We start from the raw sequence: 27,748 nt of genomic DNA, 5'->3' as shown, positions 1-27,748 counted from the left end.
AATAATAAATATTCTTTATTAGCAATCGAAAAGAATGATGAAGAACCTGTTAATATCTGTGGTGCTAGCTGACATAGTACAGAGATAAGATACAAGCATTTCTCTTTTCCATTAACTTGAGCACAAATCATCTGGTATGTTACTTGCACCCTGTGAACGATAGATGTAGTACATCCTTCCTTTTGAATTGTGGTCTGAATTTTAACCAAGCTAGAACACTCTCATTGTTGAAGCACTAAGCTGTTGATATGAATATTGCAATGAGTAATTTTCTTCCTAAGTACATTTTTTGCAGTACCAGATGCATGGTATCAGAGCAAGAGCTGAACAAATGGTGTAACCCAATGTTGCAAACATTCTTTCAAATTTAAAATGGCATTCTAGTGTCCCCTTTGTATTCACAAAGTTTGACGTGAATGGCTTTTCTTGTGTGCCAGTGTTTGGAGAAAAGCTGTTTGTATGCTACTTACCCACACTTACTTGCCAATAAAAGCTGATCAGGCCTGAGTGAGAACATTCATTACTCATCATTCATTGTTACCCTGTTCAAAAAAGTTCCATCTTTTAGTCGGTGAGCAAAAGCAGTATCATGTGACTTAAATAACCAATCAGAGTCCCAGGAAAGCCAATTATGAATACTTTAAGAGAACAATTTGTGAACAACCTGTATGCTGAAATTTGACCACATAAACTGTTCATCAAATAGTTATGGAAAAGTGAATAAATAAAAAATCAGCCTGTTCACAAATAAAATACTTATAGGAAATAAATAAACTGACAGGTAGGGTATGTCTGCACAGCAACAAAAACTTGTGGCTGGCCGATGCCAGCCAACTCAGGTTGTGCAGCTGTTTCATTACTGTATAGACCTCTGGCTTGGGTCCAGACTCTAAGACCCTGCAAGGTGGGAGAGTCCAGAGCTTGGGTTCCAGCATAAACCCAGAAGTCTGCAGAGCAATGAAACAGCCCCATAGCCTGAGTTGTCTGGCATGAGCCAGCCAGCGGTTTTTCTTTGCTGTGTAGATATACCTTTAGTCCTTTTTCCTGTTTGTTTATGAGCTCAGCAGCACAATACATCTTGGTCTTGATAATATCTTTCATGCAATTGTATCCCAGGCTCTCTACATAAACAAACAATGCAGTTAAATGTGAAATCAGTTGGTATAAACCAGGGACACAATATGTTTCAGATAAGATTTTGAAAGGGGAAGGAGATGGCAGGATCTATGAAGGACGAGGCTTTTTTTGCCAACTGTTTTGAGATGATATGATGGGATGTGGAGAAGGCCATGAGAAGAGTGTGGTTGGGAGGAACAAAGTGGCAGAGAAGAAGGTCAGAGTAAGTCCACAGAAAGTTTTTAAAAATTAGAGCAATTTCTAGCTGTCTCCTGAACTAAATAGGAAGGTAGTAGAGTTGTTTGAGAATCAGGTGTTGCGGTGGCTGTCCATTTTACATGTAAGAAGGCGAACAGCAGCATTCAGCAAACTGCTGGTGTTTGGCTTCCCCAGTCATGGCTCTCCATGGAAAAGTGAATTCCATGTTCACCTGCAGTCTATGCTTCCATCTGAACAGACCGAGCCATCCATTCACCTGTAATGCATCTTATCAACATGACATCTGTTCATCTGTAAATGCATAAATTAATGTATCAGAGGGTAGCCGTGTTAGTCTGGATCTGTAAAAGCAGCAAAGAATCCTGTGGCACCTTATAGACTAACAGACGTTTTGGAGCATGAGCTTTCGTGGGTGAATACCCACTTCCTCAGATGCATGTAATGGAAAAATCCAGGGGCAGGTATATATATGTGTGCTAGCAAGCAAGCTAGAGATAACGAGGTCAGTTCAATCAGGGAGGATGAGGCCCTGTTCTAGCAGTTGAGGTGTGAAAACCAAGAGAGGAGAAACTGGTTCTGTAATTGGCAAGCCATTCACAGTCTTTGTTCAATCCTGAGCTGATGGTGTCAAATTTGCAGATGAACTGAAGCTCAGCAGTTTCTCTTTGAAGTCTGGTCCTGAAGTTTTTTTGCTGCAGGATGACCACCTTAAGGTCTGCTATAGTGTGGCCAGGGAGGTTGAAGTGCTCTCCTACAGGTTTTTGTATATTGCCATTCCTAATGTCTGATTTGTGTCCATTTATCCTTTTCCGTAGAGACTGTCCAGTTTGGCCGATGTACATAGCAGAGGGGCATTGCTGGCATATGATGGTGTATATTACATTGGTGGATGTGCAGGTGAATGAACCAGTGATGGTGTGGCTGATCTGGTTAGGTCCTGTGATGGTGTCGCTGGTGTAGATATGTGGGCAGAGTTGGCATCGAGGTTTGTTGCATGGATTGGTTCCTGAGCAAGAGTTATTATGGTGTGGTGTGCAGTTACTGGTGAGAATATGTTTCAGGTTGGCAGGTTGTCTGTGGGCAAGGATTGGCCTGCCACCCAAGGCCTGTGAAAGTGTGGGATCATTGTCCAGGATGGGTTGTAGATCCTTGATGATGCGTTGGAGGGGTTTTAGCTGGGGGCTGTATGTGATGGCCAGTGGAGTCCTGTTGGTTTCTCTCTTGGGTTTGTCTTGCAGTTTGTCTCTAGCTTGCTTGCTAGCACACATATATATACCTGCCCCTGGATTTTTCCATTACATGCATCTGAGGAAGTGGGTATTCACCCACGAAAGCTCATGCTCCAAAACGTCTGTTAGTCTATAAGGTGCCACAGGATTCTTTGCTAAATTAATGTAAGCATCTATTATCCCGTTTGTGTATCCTGCCATTTATCAATACATTCCTCTTCTTTGTTGCCTCTTTAACCTCACATAATTATTTTCTTGTCTGTCATTGCAAACATGATCTCTTTCTTTTATATATATCTGTATTTTTATACTGTCTAGATAACTCCGTCTACACTGATGGGGATAGGCTGCTGGTTGAGAATGATAAATTAGTAGTAGAAAACAAAAACAAAAAAACATTAGCTTGCTTTTTAGTTAGTAGCAGGTTGATATGTTCTTCATAGTCACAGAACACCTCCCAGTTTTATGCTTAAATATGTTCCTCAAGCAAAATTCATATTGTCAAAAATCTCTTCAACAAAACTAAATCATAATTTCCCCCAGTGGACCTAATCTAGCTCATTGTCCTTTAAATTTGTTTTCTTTTCCAATGTTCCTAACCTTTATTATTCAGTTTTTATTGATCCTGTCCAAACTCTGACTTTGTTCTGGGCAGTGCTTTGATCAGAGCAGGGGGTTCCTGCAATATGAAAGCTTCAAATGAATTCACATGGAAGATAACAAACATGTGGTTGCTAATATCCAAGTATGAACGTGGACTTCGCTTAAGTGTGAATTCCAGCACATATCATAAAAATCAGCATGCTTTTACTGATGAGAGTTCCTCTTTGTTTAGAAGAAGGTGTACTTATGCTCCTGCTGTAAAGCTGGAGTCACCGCAGGATATGTAACGTTATGGTGCTGGCCAAGTTAAAGAGATGTCATTGCCAGGGCTATTTCTTCACACAAACGGTGGCATATTCTGTAAGTTCAATTTCCACATCCTGCTCCTTTCTCGGGAGCTTTTCTATAATACTAGAATGGTTTAGTGAAGCATAAACAAGGACATCTTCTCCCTCATATGAGGGCTGGTAGGAATCAACAGCAGCACTGTCACAGGCATTGCCAGTTGCTGCACTGCTACCATTCCAGTGAGGGACGTGATTATCATAAATTGTGCTGTTATTCGATGGCTGCTGCAGGCTAGCCATGGAGCAATAGTAAAGTGTAGATCCTTCACTGGGGTCATGTATGGTCCTATCGGTGTGGTCTGGAGCACATGTAGATCCACTGACCTGCAAAAGAACAGAATTGTGTTCAGCTCTGTGTGGAACTGTGTATTAGAGATATGTTGGCTGGGCAAAGCACACGTGAGACATAACAGAAATGTGACACAAGGTTTCATTCAGTTGGGCTCTACTGCTACAAAATTGCATTAAAAATGATGGATAAATGTTGGCGGAAAGGTGGGCAACCAGGTTCCCTGGAATATACTTTAGGGTAATGCACCATATTATGCGATAAAGTTAGAAATCATTGCATCTTTAGCCTTTCTCTACCTTTACTTCCCTTCCCAAACTCTCTGTCTCCTTTCTTTTCCCCCTCTTACCCTCTCTCCATGTGATATCAGTTTCAGGGTAAAACTGAACATCATGTTGCAAGAGCTTTCCTAACTCACTAGTTCTATGCCTCTCTCTTCCATGGCTCTCCCTGGTCATCACCCATCCAGTCTCAGAATGCAAGACTCTGTCTATTTGTCCCCATCCTTCCGTCTCCTAATCTGTCATTCCTTCTTTCATCCCTTGTCCAGCATCTCTGTCTGCTTACAAGTTCACTCATGTATTTTTTCCTAAAGAAACCCTCCTTAGGACCACATTTGCCTATCCACCTAAATTCTATCTCCCTCCTTGGGTGGAACATTTGTTCCTGCTATCTCAATATTCTCTCCTGTAACATCCCATTGAATCCTGTGTAGTCTGGTTTATGGCCTCTCAACACCTCTGGAACATTCCGTGCAAGTGTCACATGACCTCATGCCGGCCACATTTAAGTACCATTTTTCTTCACTCATCTTTCCCACTGTTTTTTTGACACTTCTCCTCCATGGGCTTCAGTTTTCTCCATCTTCTCCACCATGTTTCTGTTTTTCCACCAGTAACTTCTCCCTTTCTCCCATCTCTTTTTGTTTCAGGGTTTTGTCCTTTGTCCCCTCCACTTATCTCTCTGTACTCTCACTAGACAAGCTCATTCAGTCTTACAGTTTCAGCTACCATCACTAGGTAGGTGATGCCCAAATCTCTTGCCTTCTTCCCCTCATTGCAGTCTCACGTTTACGCCATCTGTGGGCTGTCCCACTGACAAATCAAGCTCACAGTGACAAAATTGAAACTCTCCTTCTTTCCTCTTCAGCCCTCTCCCTTCTTTTCTCCATCACCTTTGACAACTGTGCCATCCTCCATATCAGCCTAGCAATGTTATTGAATGTGACGCCTGTCTTTCCTTTTTTTCCTTCCATGACTCTCCTTTTTCCAAATCTATCAGTTCCTCTTATACATTACTGAAATCCACTCTTCCCTCTCATTCCTTCCTACTTTGTGCTTACTGCAATCTACTCCACATTGGCTGCCGACTGTCATTTCTAGTCCCCCAACAATCTGCAAAAAATGCTGCTGCTACCACTACCTTCCTTTGCTTGCTACTCTGATCGGATCACTGGCCTCTGGCTTCTTGGTGTGTTGAGACCATTGACTATCATACTAATGAATATGGTTTCATTGTTTCCTTGAACTCACTTGTCTGCACCCATTTGTTGTTTCTTGTCTTATACTTAGACTGTAAGATCTTTTGGGAAGGGCCTGTCTTTTTTGTTGTTGTTCTTTGTACAATGTCTAGTACAATGGAGTCCAGGTCCACGACTAGGGTTCATAACTGCTATGGTAATATATATAGCCACATTTTTTTTATTTCACTTTCCATGTCAAGTTCAAACTTCTTGTCCTCACCTTCACTGCATTACCCAGCTCAAACCTTACTAGGATCTCTGCTTCTATGCTTTTCCATTTCCTTTGCCACTGCCTATATTCATAGATTCACAGATTCATAGATTCTAGGACTGGAAGGGACCTTATTCTTTCCAGGATCCTGTCCTAAAAACCTCATCTGTATCCTCTTTGCATCTGCTTCCGCACTTCCCATATATTTGAAATGTCATCCCTCTGTCCCTTCAAAACCCAACTCAAAACAGATTTCTTCCACTAGTCGTTATACAGCTGCGACCCAACAACTATAAAACATGGACTAACAAAACAAAACTACTTCACTTGAATTTTGCACCTTCAGCCTATGTGCTGTTACATGATTGAGGCGTAGTCTCTGTCTTTTATTTAGATCGTTAGCTCCTTGACTGTCTTCCTATATGTTTGCACAATACTAAGCACACTGTCAGCACTCAATAATACAGGATATGACAAGGCTTGGTAGCACACAGCTCAAACATACCATGTTCATTTCCTTCTGTGAGGTTACTGGGGTTGTCTTGGGTTTCACTGGGGAGAAAAAAAAATGGTCTATCAATAAATCAACAGTGAGAATTGTCTTTCTGATAGTAGAAAAGGGTTATGAACATCAGTAAAATACCCCTTTCCTTACTGGATACACCTCAAAACATGAAAATCCAGTTAGAGTATGCCCAGGTTGGATTCAGGAAGATCTATTTTGACAAAGGGTAATAAACATATTCTACAGTTTATTGGGAAATATGACTATCCCTCCATAGCCCGAGAAATGTAAAAAGATATCTTCCTAGTATATTGGGGGGGAGGGAGATTCTCCTAGTTTAACCGGAGGGGAGACAGTTCTAGTCATAAACATACTAACCATAGGCATCAGGCATGGAAAATACTCGATAAACTTGAGCCATGTAGTAGGCAATTACAGCACCTTTCTTTGGAAAGTCTCAAAGCATTTTTCAAATATTAACCAACTAACCCTCAGAAAGCCACTGAGAAATAGGTAAGGGAAATGACCCATCACTTCCCGCCACTGAAATGACAACGTAGTGGAACTGTGGGTTCCATTTCTGAGGTGGAAGTTAGCATCTTTATAACAGCCCATGACACTACATCTTCGAAAGGGAAGAAGAATATTGTATCTAATTGAAAATACAAAGGGAAATTAGGGAAGCAGAATGTAATTAGTTGGAGCATGATCAGGACTGCAAGGTTAACTCTCCCACTCTTATGAACGGTAGCAAGGGATCTGTAATGACCATAAGCGGTCAAGACTCTTGTTTAGTGTCTTATCTGTAAAATGGGAATGGAGAGAGACAAAGAGCAAATCACAGCATTTCAAACTGCTAAAGAAGTGGAGTTTGAGGCTTGGGTGGCTTCTTATTTTATCCAAACCTATTGCACTATCCCTAGATGAGAGTAGCCCGTGTGACAAATAAAGCTGCCAACAAATCATCATCATAACCTGCTAGGCCTTGGCCATGTTCTAGCTCATCTGTCAGTTGGGGATGATTATTCTCAGACATTTTAACAGTACTTAGAGAAGGGACGTTTTAAATAGTGGAAACCAGAGAAAAGCAAATGACTCTGCCCACAGCAGCAAAAGGAAGAACAGGAGGTGGTATGAGAGCTCACCTTGGTGCCACCGCAGACAACACAACAGGCATAAGCAGACAAGGATGAAGAGACACAATGCCCCCAGAGATGGTAGGGCATAAATAATCCACTTCTTATTGTTGTTGCTAGGTCCTTGAGGAGCTTCTGTGACATTAGTGGCACCTGCAAATTCCTCTGAGATGTATTAGTACATGACATAGGATGTTGGCTGGATTATTCTGAGCCATACAATTAGTTCATAAATTCAATGTACCAATTTGTTTAATCTGTTAACCACACATATTTTAGAGTAACTTGAATTAGGCTAGTTAACCAAGCATTTTAAAGTATATATTAGGAATATATTTAGTGAATTGTGAGGGGTAAAAGGCTGTCTGAAATTCTTAGGGGGATTGGGGTTAGGGGCTGCTCAAAACTTCCTCTTTCTGATCCAAATTTGATCCTCCTCTTCCCTTTTTCCTTTCCTGTACTTTTTGCAGCATAGAAAAAACTAACGTGGGAGGTTCCATTTTATTTTTTTCACAACTAAACTCAAAGCCCAAGACTTTCAGAAATGGATGCCTAAAGACAGGCTCCTCCATCCAGACTTTGGCACTAGCCTAATTTTCAGAAGTGCTAAACACCCAGCAGCTCCCACTGAAGTCTATGAGAGCTGCTGGGTGCTCAGCACTTCTGGAAATCAGGCCATATGTCTAGGTGCCCAACTATGGACTCAGGAGCTTTGGGTTCCCTTTAAGGGACAGCAGGAGGAAAAGCTTAGAAAGGAGAAGAGCTGGCAGAGGAGCTGGACTTGTAGGGACCTATGAGATTTTGTACCTTTGCTGCCTGTCATATTTCAGGAGAACAGTATGTTAAATGTGGGTGACAAAGATAGTAAAGATCATTTCCCCTATATCTATTTTAAAAGCCATGTAATGTATAAGGTGCACAGATCCCCTTTTGTTGACAAGGTCGCAGCTGTGCATTATTGGTTAGATCATATATGGCCTTTCATAGTGTGTGGGTGGGACACCCCTGAATAGGCCAGGCAAACTAAACAGATTATGGCTTTGGGTAATTATTGTCCACAACCACTTTTTCAGATGCTAACATGCATCCAACCAAGTGGATATTCACCCACGAAAGCTCATGCTCCAAAATGTCTGTTAGTCTATATGGACTCTTTGCTTCCTTTTCAGATGTTGTTTATGTTCTGTTGACCCTTGACCCCAAACTGATCTTGGAAGGTTTATGCTTATAATTAAACTATAACCTATATATTAAAAGCTAACATGCTTATAAATGCAGATATTAAAGCTGTAATGTAAGTAGGGAAGAACAAAATGTATAAATAGTCAAAATAGGCTTTGCAACAAGTTTAACACCTAACAGAGACTGGTAGTTAGCATAAGGCTTAAATATTTAGCATAAGTACTTAACCTACAATAATAATTTTTAGCCATATGTATCTTGTGATAAACAAGTAAACTGCAAAGGAATAGACTAATAAACATTAAAATAATGACATTTTAGGGACTTTTTGGTATATGTAACCATGCAGCAAAACTAAGTTCACCTATCAAAACTATTGTGAAATACATCGACAAAAATTGGCCATGCAAGCAGCCCGAACTCTGATATTGGCCTCCTGGAATGCTATACATTACAGTGGTTCTCAAACATTTTTTGCTGGTGGTCTCTTTCCCATGGCTGAGTGGTTTGAGCATTGGTCTGTTACATCTAGGGTTGTGAGCTCAGTCCTTGAGGGGGCCAGTTAGGGATCTGGGGCAAAATCAGTACTTAGTCCTGCTAATGAAGGCAGGGGGCTGGACTCAATGACCTTCCAGTTCTATGCGATAGGCATATCTCCATATATTTATTTATAAGCCTTTGACCCCTGAAATACAAGGACAGGCTGAGACTTAATCAAATATAGTCCCATACATGTGTGGGTGTAATGAACAGTATAAAAAATGTACACTTAGCCCTTAGTTGGAACATCAGGCTGGAAACCTTATCATCCCTTCCACTTACAGTGCTTCTCCATATACTATTCATTGCATCTTCACTCATGATGATCTCCATAAGATTGTAAATATGCAGTGTCGGGAATTGTTTTTCTATCCTCATCTGACTTTTCTATGACTGTAATTATACTTGCTTGCTTGCATTTGGGTACTAAATAAAGCCTTCATGTCTCCATATATGTGACTCACCAATCTCATTTCCTGTAACAAACATTTAAGTAGTCACCTGAGTAAAAGAACCTGTTATTAGTGACTTGTGCAATCAAAGGCTACAATTCTGATACAGTGTGACTCCTGGAACAGCATGAGTGACATGAGTAGCATGTATTACGCAGTATGAGAGAAATGTGTGTGAACTGAACAATCTGTTACACTATGATGGAGTGTCTAATTAGCTTTGTCTCGCTTATGCTGATATATTCATACATTAGGGTGAGCAGCACAGGGGATTTTGGCATAGGTGATGGCTGTTTAGTTCTAAGTGAAGCATTCAAGCTCTGGTGTGAGCAACAGTGATTTAGTGATGAGGTTAAACAGTATTTCAGTATGTGCAAAAATATATGACCCTCCTCACACACAGTTATATAAATACTAGCTAGTTCTCCTATTTTCTAAGAGAAGATCAGAACTTACTTGATGGTGGATTTGTGGGGGCATTTGCAGTCACTTCTGAAAAAGAAAAACAGGACAAGAATTGAAACTGATCTGAGAACTTGGTAAACTTTATGTTCCAGTTATGTTTTCCGTACTCAAAGAGCAAGCTTACAGTGATGTCTCCATGACTTCTACTTTCAATTAAGGGAAACAACAAAACCAGGACATTGGTGGGAGGGCACAACACTTGGCTGCTTGAGCTGCTTGAGCAGTACACAAACATTTTATTCAAAGACTTTGACATTTAAAAAAATCAGCTAAGTAAATAATCTGCAAATAGATATTTTGTCACTTTTTCAAAATACATTTGGGAATACCTTTTTTTTCTTATTTGCTCAGCACTTTCTGTTAGAGTTTAATTCACACCCAGAGACTTGTGTGAGCTGGGCAAAGGCTAAACCGCCTTGCAAGGTTCAGCAATAAATGCTGTGAGGGATTTACTCTATCCCTGCACCCTAGGTACATTGCTGCAGCAGTGAACAGGGGCCATAAAAGCTCCTTAACATACTAGGAGAGAATTCTCCTGGTGCAGACACTGTGTAAGAGAGCCTTACAGCTGGACTAGGCCAGGGCTGTGCCTGAGCCATACTGGACAGTTCCCGGTTGCAGGGCTGCCATGAAGTAGAGCAGACCTCTGAGTTGTTCTCGGCACCACACCAAGCCCAGATCCCAAGGGCATCATATCCCTCTTGCTGCTGGGACTGTACTTATTCTGTGCCTCCAAGAGGCATAGCACAAACTCATACGCTCCCTTTGTACTCTGTAAGACAATTGTTGCTTTCAGCATGATTTTCTCCTAAGCCGTTTCATTCCTTATACTGTGTTGACCCTGTCTAATAACATGCACTTTATTGCATCTTGATTGATTTTTTCAGCTTGTGAGCAAACTGTACCTTTCCTGACGTTCCTTGGCTTTGACTGACTTATATTTCTTATTACTAGATTGGCCTCTCATGGATCATCCTAAATCCCAAGAGTTTTAGAATCCCCCATGAATGTATTTTTCTTTTCCTGATCCCCCTGGGTCTTTCCTGATTTCTTCCTAATGACCATTAAGAGAGCCATAAAAAGGGAAGACAGACATTAACAGGAGCAGAATGGGACAGGTAAGATGCTTAGGAGGCCACTTGGATTATTACTGTGCCACTGAATAGTGTAAGTGTTTGTAGAAACAGGCTTCCAGCTAGAAGGAGTTTCTAAACTTTGGAATCACTTCTGATAAAGAGAAACTCCTTCAAAACTAGTTATCCTCTAAAGCTTACCTTGAACATGAACTGTTACTGAATGGCTCTGACTGCTTAAGCTGCCCATAGTAGCTCGACAACGATATAATCCACTGTTGTTTTGATGAACAGGTACAAAGTTCAGAACAAACACTTTCCCTTCTGCCCAGGCTGTGTGCATGTTTGACTCATTTTTCAGAAGTAAGCAGTGCTTCCCCTCTATCTTGCACCAGTTCATGGCCGGCTTTTCCGTGCAGTACTTCACTGGACACTCTATACTGAGGGAGTCCCCAGGTTTTCCATCATATCTGAAACCTCTTGTAACCTGAAGTTCAACAGTACAGTTCCCAATCACATTTTCTGGAAGAGAAGAAAAACCTGAAAGATTACAATGATTTCATAGTGTCTCTTCTCCTTATAGCTCTATTCATAGTCTCTTCTGTCATTGCCCATTCTCTGCCTTGTCTGCTTTTATAGGCTCTCTGAAAGAAGATAAAGCATAGATGATGGGTTCTTTCATCTCAAGGGACACAGAACTGGCTCTTGCTGAAGACTGGTAATGTGATGCAACTTTTGTCTATTGGTTCAAATCTAGTCCAGCTGTGACATTATAGTAGGTTAAGAATTCTCTGTCAAAATGATTTTTGATGATAAATGCAGTCTCTTCAAAATTGGGGCAGAGTTAAGGTTATACTGGTTTCACTATTGGTGAGCTGTGCCTCTCTGATTGGAAACATAAAAGTTATTTACTATTAGATGCCTTAACTCTTCACTTCCTTCCTTTTGTGGTTTTCTGTTATGTATAGAGCCCCTTTAGCTCTCACACAACTTAGAGAATTTGTGCATTAATAGAAAAATAGAGAGGGGAAAAGTATCCTAAATCTGTATCCTCATTTTTCCCCTAACATTGTCCCCCACTCCTAAATCCAAATGAGGGAGGGGACATCTGATCAACTTGACTCCAGGGCAGGGCACAGAAGTAAACAAACAGGTCAGAAACTGTTGCTTCTAAGGTGGTGTGGTGTAGCCTTTGGAAAACTGCCAAAGTAGTTAGCAGCAGCATTGCGTGCACACAAACAATAAACTGGACTAACTCACTTCACAGCAAAGTTTAGTTCACTTTGAAAGAGGAATCCAGAGTTCGTGATAAGTGCAGAGTCTGTGCTCACAATAAATTGTGTTGTGTGTGCTCAAGCAGAGCTGGCTCCAGGGGTTTTGCCACCACAAGCTGCCAAAAAAAAAAAAAAAAAGCCGCGATTGCGATCTGCGGCAATTCAGCGGGAGGTCCTTCGCTCCAAGCAGGAGTGAGGGACCCTCCGCCGAATTGCCGCCAAATACCTGAAACTGCCGGTCCTGTACTCAAGTGTGGTCAAAGCAGATAAACTAAAAAAGCTGTGGATTTAACCTCCCTCCTCTCCTCTGCCCTTACAGATGATGTATGAATGAGTCTAAGCTAGGGTAACTTGCTGAGCATACCACTCGGAAGAATGTAAACGTGGTGCCAGTTTAGATTCCCTTAAACCCACTTCCTCCCACTGTTGTGTAATTTGCCCCTTACATATTGCTTCTGAATTTGGAATCAGGAAAAAGGGACATAATTATGTGTGTTGGGTTTGGGCGGGAGTGGTTGCCCCCTGTTTTTCTTCTCAGACTTTGTTGCTACACTGGGATTTACCTGAGATTCTGGTGGTCTTGTTAGTAGTGACAACGTGCTGCCAGTGTGTTGTTTTATTTTTATATACTATCTTTGCCTCAAATAGCTTACAATCTAATAGTAGTGTCCAGTTATTGTAAACTGTGTTTTCAGCTTACTTTTTTTAAGGCACACTGAGGACTTTGAGAGCAGGTGCCTTGAAATAAAAGAAATTATGAATGTTCTAAACCTACAAAATATGAATCTGTTGTTTTTAATATTCTCCTGCAATTGCACACATATATAACTGTAAGCATGCATGCAGTACTAGTCCCATTGAACTCAATGGGGATAAATATATGCTTTAAGTTAAGCACATGTGAAAGTTAAGCACATATGAAAGGAGCCTAAATCAGAAAGTGGGATCATCATCTTGGTCTGTAGCTCAGACCCTTCTATTTCTGAGGAAAGGAAAATACAAGTAGGACTGTTAGTGCACAGGGCACAACAGCTGCGCATGACTGAATAGTCTAAAAATGGAAACAAAGAGCTAGAATTAGAAAGCAGAAGTTTCAACCAGAACAACAATTAAAATATCTATAATAATCTTCCGGAAATACAGTACCTGCAATGATCACAACTTGCTAGCTGTCCATTCGATGCTATCACTGCATGTGACAGATGCCTATATCAGAATGTTAAATCTGATGTATAGTTTTTCGTAGTAAGCCTGTCTGATACTGCATATACTTGATGGCTCTTCCCTAAATACATTAAATGTGTTATCCTTCATCCATACAGCTGTCCATGGTCAGTAACACAAACCAACTCGGCTCCTGTTGTTTTCTCTTCAAAATCTATTTTTCCAGGAGGCCTACACAGTTTAGTCCTTCCTTCCTTCCTTTGACACAGCTTTAAAACAAATCTCTAGTAACCCTCAATCCTTTGGCATCAGGATCCAAAGCAACATTGTTATATTATTTCTGTAGCTTCTTCTTTCCCTTTTCACACCAGCATTATCTTCCCTGTCTTGTCGTAAATTAGATCCTGATCCTACAGTGAGCTTTGCAGGGATGCAAGGAATCTGCTACTGCAGACTTTTATGTTGGTGTAGAAATCGAAACATCACCATTCACTATTAGTTGAGGATGAATCACCCAATTTCATAAACACTCCCTAAGGGATGATGTATGTAGCTGAGAGGACTCTCTTTTAAGAGGGAACTAAAGAACAACATAGATTAAGTCATGTAAATTCCTTTTCAACCATGTATTTAGCTAAAAAGCAGACATCGCCCAAATAATCATCTTGGACGGGACAAGATACCCTGATGCAGTGGAAGGACCTCCCTGGATAGTGACAAAGAGATGCGGAAGAGCCTAGCTGGGCTCAGACCCTAAAGAGGCTGCTGAGCTATCCTCTTGCAGGGCCAGATTAATGCAGGGGCTTTAGGGCCTGCCGCCCAGCGCCTCAGGCTAAGGGGAGCCCAGTGGGCCGGATGCGTCCCGCTGCTTCTTTTCATCCGGCCCGCAGCAAGTCTCCGCAATGGGCTGGATACCAGCCCCCAAGCCTCAGTGCCATCCCTTGGGGCTGGAGCTGCAAGTGCTGGCTTGCCGATGTTCCCCTGTGGCCCCTAGGTGAGGGGCATTCAGGGAATCCCTTCCCCCAGTGCTGGCTCCGCAGCTCCCATTGACTGGATACCATGGCCAATGGGAGCTGCAGGGGCGGTGCCTGCGGGCATGGGCAGCGTGCACCGTGCAAAGCTGCCTGACCCCTCTGCCTAGGAGCCGGACATGCTGGCCACCTCGGAGAGCAGAGCAGCATGGAGCCAAGGCAGGCAGGGATCCAAGGATCCTGCTGCACTGCCAACCAGGAGCCATCGGTGCACGCCCTCGTGCACCCCTACCCCAGCCTGGAGCCCCCTCCTGCACCCCAACCTCCATCCCAGCCCTGAGCCCCCTTCTGCACCCGAACTCCCACCCAGAGCCCGCACCCCAAACCTCCTGCAGCACCCCAACCCCATCCCATCTCTGGCCCCACCCCAGAGCCCACCCCCACCCAGCTAGAGCTGCACCCCCTCCTGCACCCCAATCCCCTGCTCTAGCCCTGAGCCCACTCCAAACCTCCAGGGGCCCCACACAATCTAATAGCCCCAAGCCCACAGGAGAGTTAATTCGGCCCTGTCCTCCCAAACACGGTTTGCCAAGCAAAAGCCAGGAAAGAGACAGAAGCAGTCTGATGGATGCAAGTTGGGACTGATACATGGATAAACTTGCACTTCTGCTGCTTGTGCCATACTTGCTCTGAGACTGGGAACTTCAGTTTTCCGGACCAGATGTAACCAGCCTACATAGATGATCACCGAGGGAAATCCCCTCCCTGCCATGCTACCAGTTAAGACAAAAGGAGCCATTCCATGCTTAACACGAATGTTTCACTTGCTCTGAACTTGACAAAAGTTTCCATTTGCATTGAGTGCGCTCATACTTTGTCTGATCCAAAAGGTGATTTTTTTTTTTGAAGAGAGAGTTTGAATAAAATGTTTTCATCTGCTTTTCAGCCAGGAGAATGTGATTCATGGTTTCCTCTCTTTTCAAAAGAAAGTGTGTGTGTGTGCATGACTACAAAACAACTTTATCTTAACATTTGAACAATAATAAGTGCTGGTACAGCAGAAAGCCCTCCTCCCTATGGAACAAACTCTTTGCTTTGAAGAAATAGGACTCTGTAGGTACAAAGTGATGAACATGGGTAGTATCCTTTCTTTTCCTGTCTGATTTCAGTGTTCACAGAAGTGGGATGCTCTCCTTGGCTGCAACGCAAGTACTGCTATTTGCTCATTCAGTGTCACTTGTAGGAAACCACAACAATCAGGCTTGCTGCAGTGATGAGAGTGCTGGGGAGGCAAAACTGACTCCCCAAAGGCCAGAAGGATTGCTCTCCCATGGCCACTTCCTTCAGCCTGTAAGTATGAGGCATAGTAATAATATGATACCTGGCTCTCATAGTGCTTTTCATCAACAGATCTCAAAACACTTGACTAAGGAGGTCATTATGATTATCCCCATTTCACGGATGGAGAAACTGAGGCACAGAAAAGGGAAGTAACTTGCCCAGGGTCACCTAGCTGCTGCTAATAGTGATCTGCAAAAAGAAAATGGGCTTGTATCCCTGTTTTGTTTCTTTGCTGCATAATGGTGTGTGTGTGTGTGTGTGTGTGTGTGTGTGTGTGTGTGTGTGTGTGTGTGTGTGTGTGAGTGTGTGTACCCTAAAAAAACCCAAAAAAGCCACTTCTGCTCGGTTTTTAATGTTAAAGATTCAGTTCCTGTCTAGGCTGAAAGATGCTACTGAAGAGTGGAGAGCTAGTGCAATGGTAACAGCATGAGAATCAGAGGAGTGAAACCTGAGGTATTACAGTGGAAGACAATTTTGGACAGACTATTTAAAACTCCTCCAGTTTTGGGTTTTGGTTAATAACTATTTAACTGCAATAACGAAACACTTGGGATAAAGGAAGTCTTTGTTCAAATCCAGTATACTCTCTCCTTCAGTTTAATGGTTGGAGCCCACAATGAATATGCTTTGAGACCTCCCAATGGCCCTTCCACAAAGCCAATGGAAAATCAGACCTGATATTCCAGGTTTTTCTAAGCGGAAAAACGAGCAGTTAAAAAAAAATCCATAAAAATATTTCAGGCCTGCCTTATATGTAATTAAAGGGCACAAAGCCAATTTTTGAAAAGTTCTTTGCAGGTTCTCTTTAAAAAGCAGTAGTGGGTCTCTGACTCAAGGAAGAAGTGGTCTGAGGTAAGCCTTAGAGTTTTGCTTTTTTTGGTTTAAGTGCCTAAATAAAACAGTGTCCTAGGAAGTGGGAGATGTTTTTTCTTTATTAACTGGAGTATCCATTAGCAAGGGGAAACTCTGGACTCTAGTGCAGTTATTCGGAGTTTATATGTGCTCTTTCAAGCTTTACTGGGGATGAATAATGCTCACCTTCCTTCTTCTGTAAGAATATCTCTTGAACATTTCTGCCTGTTTCCTGTGCTGTGGTTTATTAACAGTTAACAATAGTGGTGTAACTAACCAACTCCAGAAATGATATTGTAAATGTGCAAATGCATGGTAATTCAAGAGTCGTTAGCTGAGACCTTGAAAAAACTGGCCTGTTTACGTCAGATGTAGTGGAATTTGTGTCTTGAAACAAGGGTGGCCACGCATGATCAGTACTTGGATGTCAGACTTCAAAGAGGACAAAGGAATCTATAAAGTATGCATTGCATGTGTATCAAACTAGTCCTTGTAGTCCTCTAATAACTTATACTGCGAAAGACAGAGATTCTTTTAGATCATTTGATTGCTCTAATGTTTGGGATGCATAGAGACAAACTTTAATTTCTGGCTAGACTGGATTCTTCATAAATAAGGATAGCTTTTTTTCTGTTGTGTCACTGAGATAAATATCTCCACTCACATTAATGCACATGCCGTAACCTCACTGAGAGGAAAATCCTCCTTCCAATGATTTATACTTTAAAGGCCTTTTTTCAGACCTATCAAATGATTAAAAAAATTAATCGCAATTAATTGCGCTCTTAATAACAGATACCATTTATTTAAATATTTTTGATGTTTCCTACATTTTCAAATATATTGATTTCAATTACAACACAGAATACAAAGTATACAGTGCTCACTTTATTTTTATTACAAATATTTTCACAGTAAAAAATAAAAGAAATAGTATTTTTCAATTTTTCAATTAGTATTTTTCAATTAACTAATACAAGTACTGTAGTGCAATCTCTTTATCATGAAAGTTGAACTTATAAATGTAGAATTATATACAAAAAAAACTGCATTCAAAAATAAAACAATGTAAAGCTTTACAGCCTACAAGACCACTCAGTCCTACTTCAGCCAATTACTCAGACAAACAAGTCTGGTTACAATTTGCAGGAAATAATGTTGCCCGTTTCTTGTTTACAATGTTACCTGAAAGTTAGAACAGGAGTTTTGCATGGCACTGTTGTAGCCAGTGTCACAAGATATTTACATGCCAGGTACGCTAAAGCAGGGATCGGCAACCTCTGACATGCGGCCTGCCAGGGTAAGCACCCTGGTGGGCCAGGCCACTTTATTTACCTGCTGCATCCTCAGGTTTGGCCGATCGCAGCTCCCACTGGTCACGGTTCGCCACTCCAGGCCAATGGGTGGCAGGAAGTGGCGGCCATCACATCCCTCGGCTCGCAGCTCCCATTGGCCTGGAGTGGCGAACTGCGGCCAGTGGGAGCTGTGATTGGCCTAACCTGTGGATGCGGCAGGTACACAAACCGGCCCGCCCCACCAGGGTGCTTACCCTAGGGTGACCAGACAGCAAGTGTGAAAAATTGGGACAGAGGATGGGGGGTAATAGGAGCCTATATAAGAAAAAGGCCCAAATATTGGGACTGTCCCTATTAAATCGGGACATCTGGTCACCCCAGCTTACCCTGGTGGGCCGAGTGCCAAAGGTTGAGGATCCCTGCACTAAAGATTCATATGTCCCTTCATGCTTCAACCATCATTCCAGAGGACATGCATCCATGCTGATGACGGGTTTTGGCAATAACGATCCAAAGCAGAGTGGACCGACATATGTTCATTTTCATCAGCTGAGTCAGATGCCACTGACAGGTTGCTTTTCTCTTTTTTTGGTGTTTGGGTTCTGTAGTTTCCTCATCAGAGTGTTGCTCTTTTAAGACTTCTGAAAGCATGCTCCACTCTCATCCTTCTCAGGTTTTGAAAGGCACTTCAGATTCTTACACCTTGAGTTGAGTGCTGTAGCTATTTTTAGAAATCTCACATTGGTACCTTCTCTGCGTTTTTGTCAAATCTTCTGTGAAAGTGTTCTTAAAATGAACAACATGTGCTGGGTCCTCATCCGAGACTGCTCTAACATGAAATATATGGCAAAATGTGGGTAAAACAGAATGAGAGACATACAATTCTCCCCCAAGGAGTTCAGTCACAAATTTAATTAACACACTATTTTTTTAACGAGCATCATCAGCATGGAAGCATGTCCTCTAGAATGGTGGCCGAAGCATGAAGGGGCATACGAATGTTTAGCATATCTGACATGTAAATACCTTGCAACGCCAACTACAAAAGTGCCGTGGGAATGCCTGTTCTCACTTTCAGCTGACATTGTAAACAAGAAGCAGGCAGCAGTATCTCCTGCAAATGTAAACAAACTTGTTTGTCTTAGCGATTGGCTGAACAAGAAGTAGGACTGAGTGGACTTGCAGACTCTGAAGTTTTACATTGTTTTGTTTTTGAGTGCAGTTACGTAACAAAAAAATCTACATTTGTAAGTTACACTTTCACAATAAAGAGATTGTACTACAGTACTGGTATGTGGTGAATTGAAAAATACTACTGTATTTCTTTGGTTTATCATTTTTACAGTGCAAATATTTGTAATAAAAAATAGTATAAAATGAGCACTGTATAATTCATATTCTCTGTTGTAATAGAAATCAATATATTTGAAAATGTAGAAAAATATCCAAAAATATTTAATAATTTTCTATTGGTATTCTATTGTTTAACAGTGGAATTAATCACAATTAATTTTTTTAATCATGATAAATTGTTTTGAGCTAATTGCATGAGTTATCTTGTGACTAATTGACAGCCCTACTTTTTTTATTTTGTTTTGTTTATTTGTTTACATTAAAAATTCAAGTCTTGTTTTCTCTTGCTGTGTCCTAGAAAACATTAAGAACTGGAGATCTGTGTGTTTATGATTAATCATGCAGGTGGAATCTGATTAATTGAGATTCGCAACACTTAACTAACTCAGAAACACTGTGTTAAAAATTGACCATCCTGATCTTTCAATTAACAGCTTGTGCTAGTTTATATCTGAGTTATGTAAGAATCCATCATCAAAAACAGTGAAGCCAAGACTCTGTGGTCTTGTAAAAATCACTCTCTTTAAGAACTGAAACTGCCAGGATCTTGCTTTTACCTTTTATCTAAAGAAAAGAGCAATGCTAGCAACCCCTAATTCCATTCTGGGGTGCTGACTAGGTGGGAAGAGCAATTCCTCCTGAGTCTTCCAGTATGTAAGTGGTCTCCCATCTAAATACTAATTAGACTTGATGCTGCTTAGTTTCTAAGGACAGACTGTGTGGTGGTTGGTGGCCAGTGCTGCACATGAGATCAGTCTAGAGAATCCAGTGGTCCCTTCTGGCCTTAAATTCTTCAACATGATTGATATTTCTAAGGCAGAACAAAAGCAAGAACATTTTTGTTTGTTTAGCAAAGTTTCTGAGCCACACTTTGTCATCATAAAGAAACAACAAAGGGCACAAACCAACCCCCCTTTGCAAGATCACACGTAAACATAAAGTTTGGGACCAAAGTTTGGGGATCAGGTGATGTTACATTTTAGAAAACCAGTTTTCCAATTCTCTATCTGAATATTTGTGTTCTTGATTTGTAAAACTCATTATATTCTAAGCCCTAGTCTACGCTACAAACATATGTCCATAGAACTATATTGCTCATAGGTGTGGAAAATCCACACTCCTGAGCAACGCAGTTATACCAGCCGAACTCCTAGTATAGACAGCATTATGTCAATGGGAGGGCTTCTCCTGTTGATATACCTACCACCTATCTGGGAGGTGGAGTACCTGCACTGATGGGAGAAGCTCTCCCGTCAGCATAGGTAGCATCTTCTTTAACCACTACAGTGGCATGGCTGCACTGCTGTAAGTGTCATAGAATCATAGGATATCAGGGTTGGAAGGGACCTCAGGAGGTCATCTAGTCCAACCCCCTGCTCAAAGCAGGACCAATTCCCAACTAAATCATCCCAGCCAGGGCTTTGTCAAGCCTGACCTTAAAAACATCTAAGGAAGGAGATTCCACCACCTTCCTAGGTAACTCATTCCAGTGCTTCACCACCCTCCTAGAGAAAAAGTTTTTCCTAATATCCAACCTAAACCTCCCCCCCTGCAACTTGAGACCATTACTCCGTGTTCTGTCATCTGCTACCACTGAGAACGTTCTAGATCCAGACTCTTTGAAACCCCCTTTCAGGTAGTTGAAAGCAGCTATCAAATCCCCCCTCATTCTTCTCTTCTGCAGACTAAACAATCCCAGGTCCCTCAGCATCTCCACATAAGTTATGTGCTCCAGCCCCCTAATCATTTCTGTTCCCTCCAATGGATTCTTTCCAATTTCTCCACATCCTTTTTGTAGTGAGGGGCCCAAAACTGGACACAGTACTCCAGATGAAGCCTCACCAATGCCGAATAGAGGGGAATGATCATGTCCCTCAATCTGCTGGCAATGCCCCTACTTATACAGCCCAAAATGCCATTAGCCATCTTGGCAACAAGGACAGATTGTTGACTCATATCCAGCTTTTTGTCCACTGTAACCCATACATCCTTTTCTGCAGAACTGCTTCCTTGCCACTCGGTCCCTAATCTGTAACAGTGAATGGGATTCTTCTGTCCTAAGTGCAGAACTCTGCACTTGTCCTTGTTGAACCTCATCAGGTTTCTTTTGGCCCAATCCTCTAATTTGTCTAGGTCCCTCTGTATCCTCTCCCTACCCTCCAGCATATCTACCACTCCTCCCAGTTTAGTGGCATCTGCAAACTTGATGACAGTGCAGTCCATGCCATCGTCCAGATGATTAATGAAGATATTGAACAAAACCAGCCCCAGGACCAACCCTTGGGGCACTCCACTTGATACCAGCTGCCAGCTAGATATGGAGCCATTGATCACTACCTGTTGAACCCGACGAACTAGCCAGCTTTCTATCCACTTTATAGTCCATTCATCCAGCCCATAATTCTTTAACTTGCTGGCAAGAATACTGTGGGAGACCATACCAAAAGCTTTCCTAAAGTCAAGGAATAACACATCCACTGCTTTCCCCTCATCCACAGACTCAGTTATCTCCTCATAGAAGGCAATTAGGTTAGTGAGACATGACTTGCCCTTGCTGAATCCATGCTGACTGTTCCTGACCACTTCCCTCTCCTCTAAGTGCTTCAGAAAGGTGTGTCGACAGAGGTACTATGACAAGAGGCACTCTAAAAAGACTCAGACCATGTCTACACTACAAAATTATGTCAACCTAACTTGTATCATACAGCTCTCTCTCTCTCTCTCTCTCTCTCTCTCTCTCTCTCTCTAAATATATATATGTATATAAGCACAATATTTATATTTCAATTGATTTATTTTATAAGTATATGGTCAAAATGAGAAAGTGAGCAATTTCTCAGTACTAATGTGTTGTGGCACTTTTGTATTTTAATGTCTGATTTTGTAATGAAGTAGTTTGAAGTGAGGTGTAACTTGGGGTATGTGAGACAAATCAGACTCCTGAAAAGGGCACAGTAGTTAGAAAAGTTGAGAACCACTGGTTTAAAGAATATAGAGTGGCAATGAGATCTGCTAATTAGTTATGCTAATCTGCTAATTTAAAAAGAGAGAGAGATTGGTGGGCAAATCTGTTATTGCTCCCATCTGCAATACAGGGAAAGGGGACTAAAGAGAGGAGTATTGCAGAAGGCACTCTTCTAATTGATTTCCTTGACATTTGGAGTGGACTAAAAAATAAAACACGAGTGCACAATTAAGATTCCCACAGCAGAACTATCTGTCATGTTGCACAAATGTAGTGTTTTATATAGCTAAATATCTATGATATTTTTTAAAAGTCACAAAATATTCCACATATGCAACATTGCTGAATTAATATTGTTATTGGATGCTTAATTTTTGCCTTTCTTCGCTTAATTTTATTAGAGCTACCTTAATGCTTCATCAATGTACTTCTTTGCCTACAAAGAGAAAATTTCCCGTGAATAATTATAGCAATTACTGTTTGAAATTCACCCTCCCACTGAGACGCTTGATAGATAGTCGTTGCTATTTTCTGGCTGGTGAAAGATCTCTGCAAGATTATGTCAACCGTGAAAACAAATCGCTTTGGTTGCAGGTTGATAATAAGTTGTTGTTTTTTAACAGAAGTTTAGAATTTGCAGAGTAATGTGCAAAAACCATGAGTCTTTCATTTTTTCCATCCGGTCTTCTCCTTTCCCTGATGTTAAGACAATACTTTTGGCAGGACTCTGTTTCAGGGAGACTTTTATAGTATTCTCCATGCAGACTGCCTCAGCAGCTGCTTGAAAGCAGTAGTTCCTGTGCCCATCAGGCTTGGTGGGGAAAAAATACACTTTCATGTCACAGAGTTAGTGAGGTTTTATTAGGATAAAAATAATAGAAGCGTACTGAGTACGTTCAGAGATTTTCCACTCATTTGACATTTTGTGCCTGTGAGGTAATACTACTTTTTCCAAATTTAAGAAAGCATACACTCCTTACTGATGACTCCTTACATCAAGTGTCAACGGTGAGCTGTCTCTAGAGGCAAAAAGGGTCAGTTTTTGTCCACGTTAGGGGAGGGGAAACGTTTTCTGTCCTATGTCAAAAATAACTGAAGCAATTTGGCTTAAACTCTTCAGGTGAAGAACAAGCATAAGAAATTAATGGCCAAAATGTAAATGTGTCAGAAAATTATGAACGTGTGAAATCATGGGCAATAATGGAGACTGCTTTTGCAAATGTAAATGTAATATTTCTGATGCCGTTCTGTTATTTGTTTGCGGTAACATGCATGATGTGCAAGGCACTTTCTAAGTATATAAGAAGGGATGGCCCGTGCTCTGAGGAGTTCACAAAGGACAGACAGGCAGCGTTAGATGTAGGTCAGGGAAGGGGAATAAAACCAGCGATTTTCTATATACACACAAGATTCATTATAGCGCATGTAGCAGAAACAGATTTTTGACAAGACTTAAATGTGGAGAGGGTAGGGCCCTGGCTGACAAATTTGGAATGGCTGACCCATGCACATAGGCCATATGGAATAAGGCAGAGAAATGATTATCTGAGACACTGGCCATTGCCAGACATGGGAGTTGGCAATGGCAGAGTGATGCTAAATTCAACAAGGAAGCTTAAGAAGGGAAGAGTAGACTTCCACAGAGCCCTGAGGGAGATGGTCAGTAGTTGTAAAAGCTCACAAAACCTTTGAAGTAAACGGTTGTTAGTTTAAAATGGTTAAAACAAAGTACTGAGAGATTAAGTGACTTGCCCAAGGTCAGGTCACACACTGAGTCAGTGGTAGAAAATATCACATCACTAACCAGGCAGGGCACGTCCTTTACCCCACACCTCTGACTTTCCCATGATCTGTGGCTTAACTGCTAATGATATGCACTTTAACTTAATTGTTGTCTCATGCTATTAATAGGAATTTTACAAGTAATATTGCAAGTATGTACTGTGCAGTAAATTATAGCAGTGGTGGAAATACAACTTTAAGGTTAACATAGCATAACTTTTCAAAATCAGTTTAATGCTTACAGCATATTATTTGCACCGTTTCACACTATTTTGGACAAATGGAATGGACTGGAATAGTCCAGACTGAATTAAAAGTAACAAACACATGAGAGGCAATAAGCAGTTGTAATGGATGTGCTTATCTTTGTCATCCTTGACTCTAAATTTTTTTAACCATGAATTCAAAGGATAAATTTTAAAGGCTGTTCTTCTTTGTGACACGACCCAGAACCTCTCTTTCCGTAATCACCATGGGCTAAGTCTCTGTTGTAACACCACTGACTTCAGGAAAATTATCATAGATGAATTAGGCACAATGTCTTTATAAATACAGGGACCAACTCTCTCTTATAGTGGTATAAATCAGGAGACCCACTATTAAAGTCAACAGTTTCACTGCAGAAAGTGAGAGGAAAATTGCTTTTTTTAGGACATGTGACTGAGGTAATTGGTAATTACTAGGTATGGACATGCAAGCACTCTGCCAGCACGCTAGGGTCAAACCGCACCTGGTAGAACCTTAGAACTTTAACAAGGTTCTTGGGTTCTACCCTTGCACAGCTGGCTGAGGCTTTGGTCAGGAACTGGAGAGAGCCCAGTCCTAATTAGCTGACTTTCAGTCTAGACAGTAACATAGAGGCCTGGTTTTAATATCCATAATCCACATGCTCATTATTGTACCTTATTAGATTTATGTCCTGTATCTTATTCCACCATCATCGAGCATACCATAGTTTCACAATCTGAATTTCTCCTCACTCAGACTAGACTGAAAATCACTTGGGTACATGGTTTTCTATGAAGGCTAGTAACTTAAGTCACATTAGATTGATAAAGCATCTTACCATAAACCTGACAGACATCCAGAGATAGCACCACAAGAAAGACGTGCAGTACAATTCTATTCACCCACATGCCTGGAGAAGCCGTCATTTCATCGGCATGGTGGAGATGGGAAAGATTCCTCTGAGGTTAAAGAAGTGCAGTTTGTATAGACACCTATATCCCTCTGTGATTGCCCATGGTGTCTCTGAACTGATTCTCTTGACTGAAGAGTTTAGACAGGGAAGGAGATTTGGGGGTGGGGAAAAGGGCGGGGAAGATTTCTGTAACACTATGCAAAAATCTGACAGGTTACATAGTAAACTTTCATGTGGTTGTATCATCATCAGCTTGCTTACTTTCAAAATCTCTGAATTGCAAAGCTTCTCGTTTTCCTTTGAGTGCTTTTTCAGTGCAGTAATTGGAACTACAGAATTAAAACTATAAGAAGAAAATCCTCGGTTAGTGCAACACTAAGTCTGAGGTTTTAATCTGACAAACATCAGTAAATTCAAAGCTAACACCTGCACAGTAGTGTTTCTTCCCCTACATTTTTTCCAACCCTTTTGGATCGCTTCTTTAGCCCATTTTATTTTCATAGTACATTTTAAAAAAACCCTACATTAAAGGAACATTAAGGTGGTTCTTCGAATAGTGTCGCTATGGGTGCTCCACTGTAGCTATGCTTGCATCAGGGGCACCAGAATATGGCTATGGCCCCATCACTTTTAAAAGTGGGAAGAGGCAGTGTGGGGGCAGGGCCTTGGGGAGAAGGAGCAAGGGGTTGGGGGAGGGGACAGGGCCACAGCTCAGGTTCTAATGCGCGCGCACACACACACACAGTTTTAGGGAGCTTCCATCCCTTCTGTCTTGTGTCCTTGCACTACTGAACTCAGAACTCTGATAGCAGTGGCCTTTAGGCCAAACATATGCTATGCCTCCTTGGGCCATGCCATGAGGCTAGCCAGCATGCATGGGCAAGGCCCCTTGCCCCTTAGTTCCTTCTCTACCACAGAGTCATTGACAAAAACTCTGAAATGTAGAGGGGAGGAGGGCAGGTTGTGGAGCACTTGTAGGGACACACATCTTGAAGAACTATTGTTACTGCAAAAGGTGAGTAACTTCTTTTTGCAAAGTCAAGCACTCAGTTTAGGAAATGACAGAATTAAGGTTGCCTGTGCAGCTTCAGTTTGGCTCCCTTGTACATATGCATAATGATACAGTCTATAATTACATGAGCACATTGCTGCCTTTTATCCCCAAGGACCTCCTTCCCTCAGCTCCTGTATATGCCCAGAGTCCCTTCCTCCATCCCATACTGTTTGTATGCATCAGCCACTTCCCACTAGCTTCCATTCCCTCTACATCTGCTTCCCCTCAAAACCCTGGCTCCTGTTCTGCCTCCCTCTTCTCTCCTCACTACCCTCTGGGTCTTGCAACCTACTCTCCCCATCTGCTTTCCAGTAAGACAGGTGCCTCCTTTACCTCCTCACTGCCTGAATACCAGCAGGGGGTCCATTGAAAGCACAAAAGAGATAGTCCCCCTGCTCTCACTTCCAACAGCCAGAGGCCCCCAGCACTCAGAAACATCAGTTATATACATCAGCCAGTGAGATGGAATGTATTCACTTGTTCTGTGAAGATGAAACAGGCATTCTCCAGTCACACGTCAATAACAATAACAAAAACAATAACCTGTTTCTGATAGTTGCTAGAACCAGAAGATTCAAATACAGGTGTACGACCCTTTCAGTATCAGATGTGGGATAATCTGTCTTCCCCACATAGGCTCATCCTGGTCACTGATAATTAGATATTATTTTAAACCCTGAGGCATGGGGTTTAAAATCCCTTCCAAACATTCATTGACATTTAATTATAACAACTCCACAGATTCTTAATATCCATATAAATATTCAATCTCTTTTTAACCCTTGCTCAATTCTTGGCCACAATGACTTCCTGTAGCAAGGAGTTCCACCATTTAATCATATGTGTGAGAAAGTATTTCCTTTTTTATTTGTTTTGTATTTCCCACCTTTTACTTTCACTGAAATTCCCACTGTTCTTGTGTTATGACACCAGGAGAACAGCTGTTCCCTGCCTAATGTCTCCAGACCATTTATTATTTTATATATTTTTAGTATGTCGCCTCCTACTCATTTCCTTTCTAAGGTGAACACTCAATCTCTCATCAGAAGAGTTTTTTTCCAGGCCCTTGATCATGTGTGTCACTTTTCTCTGAACTCGCTCCAGTTCTCCACTATTTTTTTGGAGACAGGGTGATCAGTGTTGCACACAGTTTCCAGATGAGGTAGCACCACTGGTTTATACAAAGTCATTCTAATAATATCCTTCATTCTATTTCTTATGCATTGGAACATCTTGTTTGCTTTTTTGACTGGAGCTGTATATTGAGTAGAGGTTTTCATTGAGCTATCTACAGTGATGCCCTAGTCCCTTTCTTGGGTTGACACAGATACTTTAGCACTTTGTAAGGCATATGAGTGGTTTCATTTTTTCTCTCCAATGTGCTTTACTTGGCATTCCTCAACCTTAAATTTCCTCATGCTCGGTAAAAATGGGATCTTCAGAGAATTTAGCTGCCAAATTCTGACAAGATTCAGAGTGTGAACAGCAATTTCTCAGTGGCTTATAAATTGGCCCAGATTGGGTGAATTTTCACAGAGATGGCCAAAAGCATATTCCTGGCACCAGACCCTGCCTACAGATGCACCAAATTCAAGACATTGCTTCAAAGCATGGGGGTGCAGGAACTCCTCAACTAAACAATTGTAAGGATTTTTTTAACATGGGTA

At 41.6% G+C, this 27,748-nt stretch overlaps 1 protein-coding gene across 3 annotated transcripts; it reads right to left on the bottom strand.

Annotated features, from left to right (window-relative positions):
• On the bottom strand, positions 1-25,137 carry BTLA (B and T lymphocyte associated). 3 transcript variants are annotated; one of them, XR_004002811.1, is made up of 7 exons: positions 24,953-25,137; positions 11,091-11,411; positions 9,808-9,843; positions 7,187-7,342; positions 6,042-6,088; positions 3,165-3,838; positions 1-1,626 (listed from the first exon to the last, which is right to left on the bottom strand). XR_004002811.1 is itself a non-coding variant. In XM_030581758.1 (6 exons), the coding sequence occupies exons 1-6, from the start codon at positions 25,038-25,040 to the stop codon at positions 3,497-3,499; spliced, it is 990 nt and encodes a 329-aa protein (XP_030437618.1). In that variant the 5' UTR covers positions 25,041-25,137; the 3' UTR covers positions 2,653-3,496. The 3 variants fall into 3 exon arrangements, 2 of the variants coding, with proteins under 2 accessions (XP_030437618.1, XP_030437629.1); XM_030581758.1 differs by lacking the exon at positions 1-1,626 and having other exon boundaries at positions 2,653-3,838; XM_030581769.1 differs by lacking the exon at positions 1-1,626 and having other exon boundaries at positions 2,653-3,838; positions 7,187-7,330.
• Positions 25,138-27,748: the final 2,611 nt, after the last annotated feature.

Source organism: Gopherus evgoodei, chromosome 1 (genome assembly GCF_007399415.2).
Source record: "Gopherus evgoodei ecotype Sinaloan lineage chromosome 1, rGopEvg1_v1.p, whole genome shotgun sequence".
NCBI lineage: Eukaryota > Metazoa > Chordata > Testudines > Testudinidae > Gopherus > Gopherus evgoodei.
The sequence above is the reverse complement of the archived record's forward strand: the minus strand, read 5'-3'. Positions and strand labels throughout refer to the sequence as shown.

Excerpts from the sequence above, each read along its gene's own strand:
- BTLA (XM_030581758.1), bottom strand. The coding sequence starts at position 25,040 with ATGACGGCTTCTCCAGGCATGTGGGTGAATAGAATTGTACTGCACGTC. Across the intron at positions 6,089-7,186 it reads TTGTCTGCGGTGGCACCAAG|TGAAACCCAAGACAACCCCA; the intron begins GTGAGCTCTCAT and ends TTTTCTCCCCAG. Across the intron at positions 3,839-6,041 it reads CACAGAAGGAAATGAACATG|GTCAGTGGATCTACATGTGC; the intron begins GTATGTTTGAGC and ends GTTCTTTTGCAG.